Below are 13061 nucleotides of genomic sequence, written 5' to 3'. Positions count from 1 at the left end.
TTTGCCATACGGTCTCTATCGTTGTTTCTTATATCCTTAGTATGTGTTTTGTCCCCTTCCCTTTTATTATGATAATAGACGAAACAGCAAGACGGACACAATAATTATTCCCAGAAGTCAATTGCCATTTTTTTCAATACAAGTTTTGCTCTAAACTCTCCACAGAGGATTTGGTGTCCCAAATGTAAAGTATCCAACTTTACATCTTAAAACTATGATCATCATAGTTAATCAGTGTTATTTATATCACTCTAGAAATATCTCTAAAATAAGGTAATTTCAATCCTTTTTTGGAGAAAGTTATTCATGCCTCTATTTAACTTCATATTGACTTTATAACTCTTGCCTAAGTCATAAAGCTCTTTCTCATCTGCAACAAGTACAAGGCTTCCCCTTGAATTTTCAATTGGTTTTTAAAGTATTAAATGGTTCGGCCCAACTCATAATTTCCTAAGCTTTTAACTCCTTACGCACACAAGTGTGGTGTTACAGATAAAGTTCTTTTGACTGTTCCAAATTCTAGATTAAAGACTAAAGGTGATCAAAAAGGGCCATAGGGACAGGTTTACAGCCCACCATTTGCAATGTGGGCCTCAAACCTGTTGAACAACAAGCCAGTAGAAGTACATTTTGTAAACTCTGTATCCTAAAGTCCTCTGAGACATGCTTGTGATAAAGGGCTATATAAATAAACGAACTTGAACTATCCTCTTAAGTATTATTATGGTTTTTGAATTTTGATGAGTGAATATGCAGAGGAGACATCTAGATATAGCTTGCATGCTGCTCCCATAATTCAACATTTTCCTTGATAAAGAATAATGAAACTAAGTGTTGCTCGGGTCTTATTTGTAGGATTAACATCTGCAGGTGCTCTCAGTTGAAGAAAAAATTGTGGCTCTATCTTGTAAAACATATTTTCCTCTGTAAAAATGGAAAGTCCAAGGCACTCTACCAATTATCTAAAATCTAAAAGTATTAATTAGGACGTGGCAAGATTATCACATTATCATCAATATTTTTCTTCTTTACAAGTCTAGCTTACTTCTAAAAATAGGTTGATTTGGTGTCTGCAAAGCTTTCTCAATAAGTAAAAAACCAACATATTTTGAGTCAAATAATTTATATTTATTTCACACTCTTGATGATAAAACAGAAATGGCATGATGGAATGGCAAATGAAATACTTTCATCCCAGAATGACTGATTGAAGGTACTAAACCAGAGCTGATTTTGTCAGTTATGCAGCAAAATCTTTATGTATAAACTGATATAAGTTTGTCAACACAGGAGGAGCAGACATTGAGAAAAATAAAACTGAGTCTAAAACAGAAAGCCCACCAGACAAAACTGATGAGATGAGTGAGACAAATAAGTAGAAGAAACTGACTGATTCGGAATCCCATGTCCAGTTCAATTGAATTTGGTTAAATGTGTAAGATAAAATAGCAAAATGACACACCATGAGTACATAAACTTGGAAACTTGGAGCCCCATGAGCACATAAACTTGGAGAAAGGCACCTCTGGCAAGAAACACCGGCAAATGGGAATTACTATCTACTTCAGTGTCTATTTACAAGTGTCAGTACTCATTAATGGCGTAGTGAAACTGTATAATAAACAATATCAACAAAAAATATTTATCATTTCTGATTGTGAAAATAGTTGTCTTAAGACATTATTTTGTACATTCCCTCATTCTCATACACATACAAACACAATGGTCCTTAAATATAATACAAACCTATGTACATTTAATTTTAAGATAGATTATCATAAAATCAGAGGTGAGGAAGCAGCATTGAGTTTAGCTTGGCCAGAGTCCATGTTAAGCGATGTAGGTCTTGATCTTCTGTGTTATGGCTCCACAGCAGATTGGACACTTGCTGAGCGACTCTGAACACTCCTTACAAGTGACCAGATGACCACAGGGGATGAAGACAATACAGATGTCTCTGTCCATGCATACTTTGCACTGTTTTTCTCTCTGCAGCTTCCGTAGTTTCTCCAGAGGGTCCTCATCTGCATAACAAGAGAATCATTTGTAATCAATCATTTTCGCTGTGGATTAACACAGTTTGGTCTTGGCAGCACCATAACAAGAGAACCTACAGAGTAGTTTGAGATATCAAAAGTCAGCAGCAGACATTTCAATCTTTTTGCTCATCTCCAAATCAGTGATGTTTGGGCTTTACTTTACATAATCAACTAGTTGTTTATGCTATGAACCTGACTCAGCAGTGTACAGTATAGTATGTATCTGTGAGACATGTACCTTTTTCCTCTGTCATGGCAGCATCGCTGTCTGGAGTTTGGTTGAGGCAGTCCTGCAAAAGTGCCTCCAGGCTGGAGTAGCCCGACCCCGTCCTGCTGATCTTCTCTAGGATGGTCTTCTCCACCACGGCAGGCTCCAGACCCATCCCTATGGCCCTCTGAGCCATGGCTGAATGCAGCACATCTGGATACACACAAAAAGAGTACATCAATGAGCAGAAAGATACTACATATTTTTCATTTATTTTTTATACTAGATACTGTATGTTCTTAGTTGACTGCAGTGATCAAATTAAAAAAAAGGTAAATGTTTACCATTCTGATGGCCTGAAAATCCATTCTGATGACTTGGAGTCTAGAAACAAACAAGAATTTGATATTGTTACTACATTTTATTGCAGCAACATCTGAAATTAGCAGTCCCTTCACCCCCTCAGACACTTATTGGAAAAAAAAAAGATTTACTTAGTCAAAAAGACGAATAAGAACATGGATAATGTATATTTCTTTGTCGTCCCACTTAAGTTTGTGTATGTTAGAAACATTCATTTCAGAATAATGGAAGTAAAGCGAAAGCTTATGAGTGACATCAGTACGGGTAACAAGTTTTGGTGAATGACTGTTCACACACCCAAAAAACAACGAATGTACACCATTGAGCAATATCATTTTAAGCTTAAGCATGCATTCTTTCATTGTGTTGCACATGTGAATAATGCCTTTATCAGAAAATATGTAAAAATAATAGTCAATTTTTTTCCCAATCATATGGTTCACATGCGTCATAGGACTGTGTGCATCACTGTGGTTAGATGGTTGGGACATATGAATCAGAATGCTTACAGCGCTGTTTCGTCGTGGGTCTTGCAGCTGGATGTTACTGACAAATTCCTGTCCCTTCTCTGCTAACAGGAAACTGCATCTGGTTAAAAAAAATGGAATAAAGGTCATAAAAAAGGAGGCAAAGCCACCAAGTAAAGTCATGCTTTGTGTGTGTGTGTATGTGTGTGTATAAGGGAGAGGAGAGCATTCTGGTTGTTCTTACCCAGGATAGTGTTTGGCATGTTCCTCCCATGGGTCCTCCTCAGGCTGCCAGCTTTTTACACCTCCACCACAGCGGAAACACAAAACCCTGTCTCCTGCCCCTGCAAGGACACACACAATTTAGACCTGCCTGCAATCACAGAGCTGATCAAAGACCGCACAAAACAGAAATCACACCGATTACACACGGTGACTGAGGAGGTGGCAATAAAAGAACAAAGAAGCAGTAATGAAACATGATCGTAGCCAAATGGAGTTTTATCACCATGCTTGCTGTAACCTTTTGGGAACATTGTGTTTTTTGAGATTGCCATCACTCTAAGCTGTGGTAAAGATGAACGTACAAAACATAGCACAACCCATCCATGGCAGCTTGAACTTGCTAAAATATGACAAAGACATAGCCCTGAGTAAAGTATATTAACACAAATTTTGATTTAATTAGGTATAATATTTGTGAATAGTTGGTCTGTATCAGCTCCTTGGGGTACCTTGTTGATAGGTATATTACTAACAACTCAAATTTGTTATTTTTCCATATAGAATAGTCTTTAAAATCATGCTCAACTCTTCTCCAGGCCCTGAACACCCCACCCCCTCTTCATTCAGATATCTGTGCCGTACCTGCGCTGTAGAAACCAGCTCTGGCAAGTCTCTCGTGGTCAATGGGGTGCTGGACACCTGCAAAGCTATTAAGCCTCTCCTCGAAGCTCTCCATGGGGACACGAGGGCTTGTGTGTTGTCTGCTGCTCCCCTCCTCCTCCTCTGTACCTCCCTGGGATGGGACGTTGCCCACATCATGCCCGAGGATGAAGAAGCAGTAGGGAAAATGTTTGGAATGCTCTCCCCAGGCCGTGTCCCCCGCTTCCCAGCCCCCCAGCATGCCTCCACAGCAGAAACACTGCACCCGGTCACTCTCCCTCAGGTAGAAGAGGCCAGCTTGGGCCAGGTCTCGGGGCCTCACGGGGGCAGCGGAGGGCCACGAGGAGAAGGTCTGAAGCCGGGCGTCCTCGCTGGTCATGTGGGGGGCCATAGGGTAGGTGGACTCATCAACCACTTCTCCTGTTCTCAAGCGAAACTCCATGTCTTCTACTTCCTCGTTGTAGGGGGAACCATTAGTCAGTGTGGTATCAGCACTTGGGTTAAAACTGGCACGATGGGTGCAGCTGAGGAACTTGCATGATGGGGAAACCTATAGAATAATGAAAATATGATTGAGCCATTTAGTGCAGTAGGAAAAAGAAAAAGATGATCACTTTTCTTTGTCATCACCAGCATCATCACCTCTTTGTGCCTCTCTACAGGTGTGTCTCCCCCGCACCAGTTTTCCACAGTCTTCTGGCAGCTGAAGCAGCGGACGCGGTCGGCGTGGCCTGTGAAGTAGAAGCCGGCCCGGGCCAGTCTCTCTGCTGACACCTGCTGGGCCAGGCTGGAGCCACGGAATGAGTCCAGCCGACTGTTCATTAAGGACCAGTCAACACAGTGGTCTGCCTCCAAGTCACTGTCTTGTCTGAGATAAGACATGCTAGCACCAGGCTGGGTACTGCTGAGAAGATTGACTTGATGGGACAGAATGCCTGTAGACAAAAGAGAAAGAAAAAATAGGCTATTATAGCTAATGGGTATTATTTATATATGCATTTTGAAATAAAAAAAAGTATTGCTAAAAAAAATAAAATAAAATAAAGTCAAACAATACCAGTGAAATCATATCTTGCTAAATCTATTAACATTTAACCTATGAAAAAGCAAACTAAGTAGTTAATAGTCTACAGCACACCTTCAGAGGGATGAAAAATAGTTAATGTAAAATCAGACAACTCAGTGATTTAATGGATTTCCTAGTCTGGCTCATGGAAGTATTATATTATCTAGTCTGGCTACAGAATGCAGATAATAGCACCGAGGCTCTTGGTGGGGCACTGTGCCTTTAAGAGCAGCAGCCAGGCTGTGGTCACATGGAGGCATTGGATGCTCCATGTGAGGGATGGGAACTGGGGAGGCAGGATTGGCTCACAGGCTCAGCACATTGTAAAAAGGTAGTACACACCCATGGCAAACATCCAATAACACACTGCATGCATAGGGATTCTAACAACTCTTCATGAAGCAGGATATAAGCCAATTAGGTGTATATTGATATTTATTTATCTCACACAGGAGGCATCTCACATAGGAGATGATAGGTCTAATACATACAATCTACATACTACTAAAATAAATCTATATTATGAAGGAGTTATGTACTGTGTCAATAAGCAAGACTATACACAACATGTTGCAAAACAGTGTAGTTAGGTGTGCCAGTAAGGTGTGCCACTTTCACACCCATATCATACAATCTCCCAGAGGGAGGAACTTTTTCCCACAGCAACAGTGTACCTGGAGGCTCCAAAACAAACTGATTAAAATCTTACTAAAACAACTAAATTCCAAAGCATAAAGCAATATTGCCATTTGATATAAGCTGTATATCAGCATTCATTTAGCAACTGCTTTTTGATCTATTTTAATCTTTAAGATAGTAGGCTATACATTCGAGAAGCAGCATATGACCTTTGAACTGCCAATGGTATCAAGATTAGGCATTCTTTGAATAAAAAAAATCATTAACTGTGTTACTTTGACAGATCTAAACCAAATGCAGGTATGGATTTGTGTTTAATATAGAGGCCTGAGTATGGTCAGAGTAGAAAACATCTAATGCGTTGTGGAAATAGTCACTGCATCTACTTCGCTCGAGCTAGCTGCACACAAAGTTGGAGATGCGGCGTTAGATTTGTGTATCCATGTGATGGCTAGTCAGACTGTATTGACTGGCCCCGCACACTCTGGAAAGGTCACACGGCTTTGAGTCAAACAATGGGGCGGCATAACAAACCTACATTCCGGGATTCTGATAGCTAACGATGAAAACAACTCACTGCTGTCTGCATTTGACAGCTGGCATCTAACGTTAGCAATGCATGATGCCAGTGGTCATATAATTGTAGCAACCGAATGAGTTGCTAAATGCAGTTAGTATAACGTTACTTTTATAATATCGAACTATCAGGACAAAAGATAGTCAACTTGACCTTTGATCAGTGTTGCTGAGCTGTAATGTCAGGTTAGTAAACGGGATGGCGGAGATGTCATCCACTAACGCTAGCTAGCTAAGTTAACGTAAGCTACATAGCGTAAGGTTAAAAAGTTACTGGATGGACTATCAAAGCAAAGCTCGGAAACTTACCTTTAGATACCTAAAAGCCAGTTATTTCACTGTCTGACTTCAATAAGTCCCCCTTGTGAGTTGCGTCCTTTTAAACTGGAGAAACCACAGCATAAAAGAGAACTGCTTACTTGACGTGACCTCGCTTTCAGGAAGTGAACGCAGCGCTGTTGACTACTGCGCATCTCTTTACGCGCATCCCAACTGACGAAAGGAAACCACTGGGCTTTCGTCAGAACAAATGGGGATTTATAATCCTACCAAGGGATTTTTATCACAGAGATTTTTTTTTCCATTGAAGAGAACATCAATAGAAAAGAGAAAAGGCGTACAAAATGGTGCTTTCCCTTGAATAACCAAATCAGGGCTAAGCTTATTTTCAGCATCCATGCGCCACCCTTGCCAGCATTTCCGAAAAAGTGAAACGCTTGAAAGGCTTCTTCCCCAGCCACTTACATTTTAGGCAGCTATGTGCGTGTGATGGCCACTATTCAATTAATAAATGATAAGGCTACATTTTCTGATGGAAATTATATGGTGGACCATATTAGTCATAATTAAATAAATAAATATGTGTCAGTAAAATAAATAAATACATAAATATATAATATCACATAATAATAATAAAATAATGATTGCTTTTATTCTTTAATTTCAGAAAATTAAATAATATTTTTTCATAATAATTGTTTTCATAATAACATGACTATATTTAGTTATATTATTATTTCATAAAAACTTTTTTATTTTTCAAATGGCTTTTATTTTCAACCTACATGATGATATTATTCAGAATTACATTTTTCAAAGTGGTTCTTTTATTTCCCTTTCTATTTTTTCATTGCTCCTCTTTTTATTTCATAATGACTTCATTTCATAATGTCACTTTTCATAAGAGGGCTTGGAGCCAAAGGGGCGTAAGTGCGATTTTGGGCGAATATGAGTATTATATATCAATTGAAAGATCTCAGTGAGATCTTTTCAGTGCCAAAAGGACACAACTGAAATCATAACCCATAAGTTTTAATTAAACAAAAACTGAAAGCCGTAACAGTAAAAGTAGGGTTTTGTTTGCTGCCAAAAGGGCGTAACTGCACTTACGCCCTTTTGAAACCAAGCAAAACCCCACTTTTGACGCTGAACAAGCATTGTGGGTAGAGGATTCTAACAGCACTTAGGTCAACTCAAAATGCAAGCTGACGTAAGTAATGCTAGCATGGCAGCATGATCACATCATTTTTAGTATCCTATTCATATCCTAATTAATATTCTAGGTCAATATTAGATGAATGTAAATATGTTAATATTCCCATGAAATACTTAGGCCTATAGATTCAAAATGTTATTTTATAATGTTAGGAGTGTGAACTGGTCAAGATGAGCTCTGGTAGTAAGACTGCTGGTAGATGAAGTTCTCCCTCAGTGTTATGAGGAGTTTTACAGGTCTTTGAATGTGTCCCAGGACACATCAATAAGTGATGTGTCCTGGGACACATACAAAAATGTATTATACTAGCAAAAGAAAAAAAAAGTAGTAAAATCCATAGTCATCCATAACAAAACATCCATGGACTGGATTGAAGGAGAAAGGGTCATCTATAGACCCATCAAGGTATGTGAGCATTGTTTATTGCAGTTAAATTGTAAAGATTTTGAGCTGATGTATGTATGTAGCATAAGAGGCTTTTGAGTGACATCTCATTTCCTTCAAAGGTATTGTTCAATGTACCGGTGTACAGAGAGATTGTACAGCTCTGCTGGGAGTGGGAATACTATCAAGTACAAGAACCACTTTTGTTTCAGGCCCGCACAAAATAAAACACCTGACAAATTCTGGTAAAGTGTCTCCTATGATTATACATGAGAACATCTGATGTTTTCTATTGTCTTGTAGAAAAAAATGATGGTGCAGTTTGAGGCGTCAGCAACAAAAGCAGGTCCCATCTGAGCTGACAGCTGAGGACATGACTGACTGGCTGGTGGAGCAGGGCAAGAAATCTCTCAGGGAGCGGTGAGACTTACTGAGACATACAGACAGTTCACCACTCAATCTATCATCAACTCTGCTAATGTTAAAGGAATAGTTAACCCAAAAATGAAAATTCAGTCATTATCTACTCACCCCCATGCCAGTAGAAAATTGGTTTAATGTTTGATATCCACTTTAGTCTCTGTTCTATGTATTCTGCACAGTGTAATACATGCAGCGTTTATAATTCAAATTGGCACATTTTATGGCATTTTTCATTATTATTATGACATCAAACATTAATATGGATGCTCACTTATTGAATTTGACAATTAAATACAAAGTAATTGCTTTAAAACAGTATTTCTATTTTAAAATCTCGCGCTTTTATTTGGAAGGCTAAACGGCCAAACCGGAAGTCTTGTTTTTGGTAATTCGAGCTAGTCTTACCTATCGAGGCCGGGATGCGCACAAACGTGACGTTTTTTTAAATCAACAGCTAGAGTGGTGATTTCAGCTAAATAATGGTGTAAATGTCGGTCTTTTCAAGTCACTTTGGGATCTTTTGGCTTCAAAAGACTTGGATTATGCTGTAAGAGCTGCATGGAGCCATTATGGTTATTTTCCATTATTTTTTTAACTGTCTGTCTGTCCATCTGTTGTATGGACTAACAAACTTTACCCGATTTTCTACTGGCATGGGGGTGAGTAGATAATGACTGAATTTTCATTTTTGGGTGAACTATTCCTTTAAGCTAGTCTGTTACTAATGAGAAGAAAATAGATCAACAGTTAAGATGAACCTTCTGTTTTCTTTCCATTTGAAGATTGTGGAGGTTTGATCTCGAGAGCTTTGATAAAAGTGTCCAGCCTCTCCTCACGCTGGTAAGACCAAGATCATGAAAAGACTCAGTTTGGAGTAAATGATCACATAACACTAGATTGATCCTGTAAATATGTCAAATCTTAATGGTGCATCCCATTTCTTGTTTCAGATGTGGGAGGTGAACATCAGCATGAAAATGATGGTTATTGAATTTTTAGCCCGAATCGTGCTCAACTCACCTGAAGCCAACAGTCCTTGTTTTCAGTAAGTCACATTTATGAGATAAGATGAAACTTGAATGATTCCCGTGGGGAAATTGTGTCTTTTCAGAAAATGTGTATTTCAACTCATTTTGAGCGACTCTCCTTGACAGAGACCCTCAGATCATCCGTCTGGCTGACAAAGCCATCAGGAGCCTGATGGAGAAGCAGCAGCCCAGCTCCAGCCTCCTCGGCCCCCGGGAAGTGGTGATGCTGGTTGTGCCCAAAGTGCTGCAGGGCTTCTGGATTCATCCGGCGATCCTCTCGTCCGTACACCCGCTACAGCTCAGCGACCTGGCCATCGGAGTCACGAAGGCCGTTGAGGATAAGCTCTCCGCCTCTCTGACCTCCACGGACCGTCAGGCCGCCTTCTCCCGCTCCATCCAGGATGAGAAGGTCCTTGCTATCCAGAACAAGGTCAGAGAGAAGTACACTCCAGACGTCCTGCTGGAGAAGCTGAAGCACTTTGGGCCAGAGCTGCTGACCAGGATCGTTGACGTCACAGTGGGGGAAATCTGTGATGTTCGAGCCACAGAAACACATGGAAATGTCTGAAGTGCTGACCACAAAAGAGGTAAGAAGACCTGCGCAGATGTATGATCGAGTAGCTGGATAAGATTAAAAAAAAATTCTAAAATTCAAACGGCTTCTCTCCCTCTGTAGGTGGAACTAGATGATTCCACCCAGCCAGCTGTAGTGGATGGAGCCGTGAACTCCACCCCCCTTGATGGAGATTTGAGCGAAGAGCCCGGCCTGGAAGAGGACACAACACCAAGCCCAGAAATGGACTCTGCTGTTGGTTCAGCTGCTCTGGTTCCTCTGACTCTCCCTACTGATGCTCCTGTGGTTCCTCTGATCCTCCCTACTGAAGCTCCTGTGGTTCCTCTGATCCTCCCTACTGAAGCTCCTGTGGTTCCTCTGAGCCTCCCTACTGATGCTCCTGTGGTTCCTCTGATCCTCCCTACTGAAGCTCCTGTGGTTCCTCTGAGCCTCCCTACTGAAGCTCCTGTGGTTCCTCTGAGCCTCCCTACTGAAGCTCCTCTGGTTCCTCTGACCCTTGCTACTGAAGCTTCTCTGGTTCCTCTGAGCCTCCCTACTGAAGCTCCTGTGGTTCCTCTGACCCTCCTTCCTGAAGCCCCTGCGGTTCCTCTGAGCCTCGCTACTGAAGCTCCTCTGGTTCCTCTGAGCCTCCCTACTGAAGCTCCTGTGGCTCCTCTGAGCCTCGCTACTGAAGCTCCTCTGGTTCTTCTGAGCCTCCCTACTGAAGCTCCTGTGGTTCCTATGAGCCTCCCTACTGAAGCTCCTCTGGTTCCTGTGAGCCTCCCAACTGAAGCTCCTGTGGTTCCTCTGAGCCTCCCTACTGAAGCGCCTCTGGTTCCTCTGACCGTCCCTACTGAAGCTCCTGCCATTACTCCAGTCCAGGAAGGCTTGACCAGCAGCCTGGTTGGCACTGAGGAGAAGGAGGAGGTGCAACAATCCTCTGACACCACATCAGGTAAGAGTTCTTCATCAGGTCCGCTCACACTGTAGCTCATGTCTACTTCCATCAAGATGAACTAAGGCATTGATTGTCCTCTTTTATTTTTCAGAGATCAAAAAGACCAAGAAGAAGAAGAACAGAGTCTGACGCTTCTTCTGTCGGCTGTTCCAAACAATGAGGAAAACAGCCGAGGAAACAGAGAGGGACTGAAATCACACTGCAAAAAATAAATTCAGTGTTGCATTGCAATCAGTCCATGTCAGTCAATTTTTTTTAATTTACTGTGAATTGATGCATTATAAAATTCAGAAATTATCATACAGGAATTGCATGATACATATACAGACAACTCCAGAATTATTGTCACCCTTCATGAAAATGAGCAAAATTTATTGTATAAAATAAATACAATTCTTTTTTTTTTTATTGATCTCAGAATCCAGAAACTGTATTGCTTTCATCATTTCCTGTTTCACTGGGGTCAAAATATGAGGTTACACACATGTAAAATCCATTTGTCATCCATCACTTTGTGGAAAATCAAAGAGCTTTCAACTCAGAGGAGACAGATAGTAAAATACCACTAAACACAGTCAGGGCACTAATCAAAAAGTTTTAGAAATCTGGAACAGTTGCAAATTCACCAGGAAGAGGACGCATGTGCATATTGTCCCCATGAACAGACACAACAGAGTGGAATGCTGAGGTTATCAAGTGTCAAAATCAACAGTTAGACGCCTCCTCCATGTCAACAAGCTCTTTGGAAGATGGTGAGGGAGGCAAAGAGGAACCCAAGGATCACAGTTTCACAACTGCACAGTTGAGTGGAATGCTGAGGTTATCAAGTGTCAAAATCGACGCCTCCTCCATGTCAACAAGCTCTTTGGAAGGGTTGCAGGAAAGAAGCCCTTACTGAGTGCAACCCATAAACTGAAGCGCCTGAACTTTGCCAAGCATCACTGGAACTACAATTGAAATTGTGTGTTGTGGTCAGATGAGACCAAAATGGAACTTGCACACCATGCACACCATTTGGCGACAAAAGACGACTGCATACAAGGAAAAGCACCGGATGCCCACGGTGAAATATGGTGGAGGAGCTTTGATGCTTTGGGGCTGTTTTACTGCTAGTGGTCCAGATCTTGTTAAGATCAATAACATAATGAATTCCACAAAGCATCAGGATATTTTAGCCCAAAACCTGGTTGCCTGCTTGCCAGGAGGTTGAGACTTGGCCGTGGAAGGACCTGTCAACCAGACAACGACCCCAAACATACATCAAAATCATCACAGAAATGGTCATGGAACACAAAATCGATGTTTTGCAATGGCCATCTTGTCTCCAGAACCCTAGTGAAAATCTGCTGAATTGAAGAGGGCAGTCCACAAGCACAAACCTAAGAATATCAAGGCTCTTGAAATGTTCTGCATGGAGGCACGGTCCCTCCCAAAGTGTTCTCCAATCTTGTCAGACATTACAGTAAGAGGCTATTGTACTAAACCATAAAACCTTTTGTGTTTGAATAACATATTGTGTTAAAATAAAAGTGTACGACTCTCCCATATGTTTGAGCCCAAAACATGACTCATTGCATGTGTTGCATGCGAGCGACCGACCGACCAACCGACCGACCAAATCTTAAATCCGATTGACTCCAGGAGTGCAAAATGCAGAAATTGGACATGTAATGACCCGGTATATTTGTTTTCAAGTAGAAAACGGTGGTAAGTCTGTCTAGTCTTAGCTCTTGCAGTATTCCTGAACACTAATATGAAACCGTGGAACGGAACTTCTTTAACAAATGTAAAAGTTTATAGCTATTATCGTCCTGAAGCAATTTTGCAAAACGCGATTGGCAGCCTCTCGTTCACAGTGATGGATTACCTTTACTGACTGAATTAAGTCTCCAGAGTTGTTTTCTATGCCGTTTGAAATTGAATGGGAGTGAATGAGCCCGAGTAGTATAGCAAAACTGATTTTAAAATATCTTTAAT

The 13061-nt window shown here is 41.0% G+C and overlaps 1 protein-coding gene across 1 annotated transcript; it reads right to left on the bottom strand.

Moving 5' to 3' along the window:
• Positions 1–1122: 1122 nt before the first annotated feature.
• xiap (X-linked inhibitor of apoptosis) lies at positions 1123–6687 on the bottom strand. The gene is made up of 8 exons (XM_071903386.2): positions 6553–6687; positions 4605–4897; positions 3945–4512; positions 3322–3421; positions 3120–3198; positions 2592–2631; positions 2278–2460; positions 1123–2024 (listed from the first exon to the last, which is right to left on the bottom strand). Exons 2-8 carry the CDS (start codon positions 4842–4844, stop codon positions 1831–1833), a joined length of 1404 nt encoding a protein of 467 aa, XP_071759487.1. The 5' UTR covers positions 4845–4897; positions 6553–6687; the 3' UTR covers positions 1123–1830.
• Between the last annotated feature and the right edge of the window lie 6374 nt (positions 6688–13061).

This window comes from Centroberyx gerrardi, chromosome 16 (assembly GCF_048128805.1).
Source record: "Centroberyx gerrardi isolate f3 chromosome 16, fCenGer3.hap1.cur.20231027, whole genome shotgun sequence".
Classification (NCBI taxonomy): domain Eukaryota; kingdom Metazoa; phylum Chordata; class Actinopteri; order Beryciformes; family Berycidae; genus Centroberyx; species Centroberyx gerrardi.
Note: the sequence above shows the minus strand (reverse complement) of the source record. Positions and strands in the feature narration are given on the sequence as shown.

What these genes read in the sequence shown, in the direction of transcription:
- xiap (XM_071903386.2), bottom strand. Translation starts at nt 4,844, where the DNA reads ATGTCTTATCTCAGACAAGACAGTGACTTGGAGGCAGACCACTGTGTT. An exon ending in ATTTTCAGGCCATCAGAATG is followed by an intron (nt 2,461 to 2,591) that starts GTAAACATTTAC and finishes GTGTGTATCCAG; the next exon opens with ATGTGCTGCATTCAGCCATG. An exon ending in TGCCATGACAGAGGAAAAAG is followed by an intron (nt 2,025 to 2,277) that starts GTACATGTCTCA and finishes CTTGTTATGCAG; the next exon opens with ATGAGGACCCTCTGGAGAAA.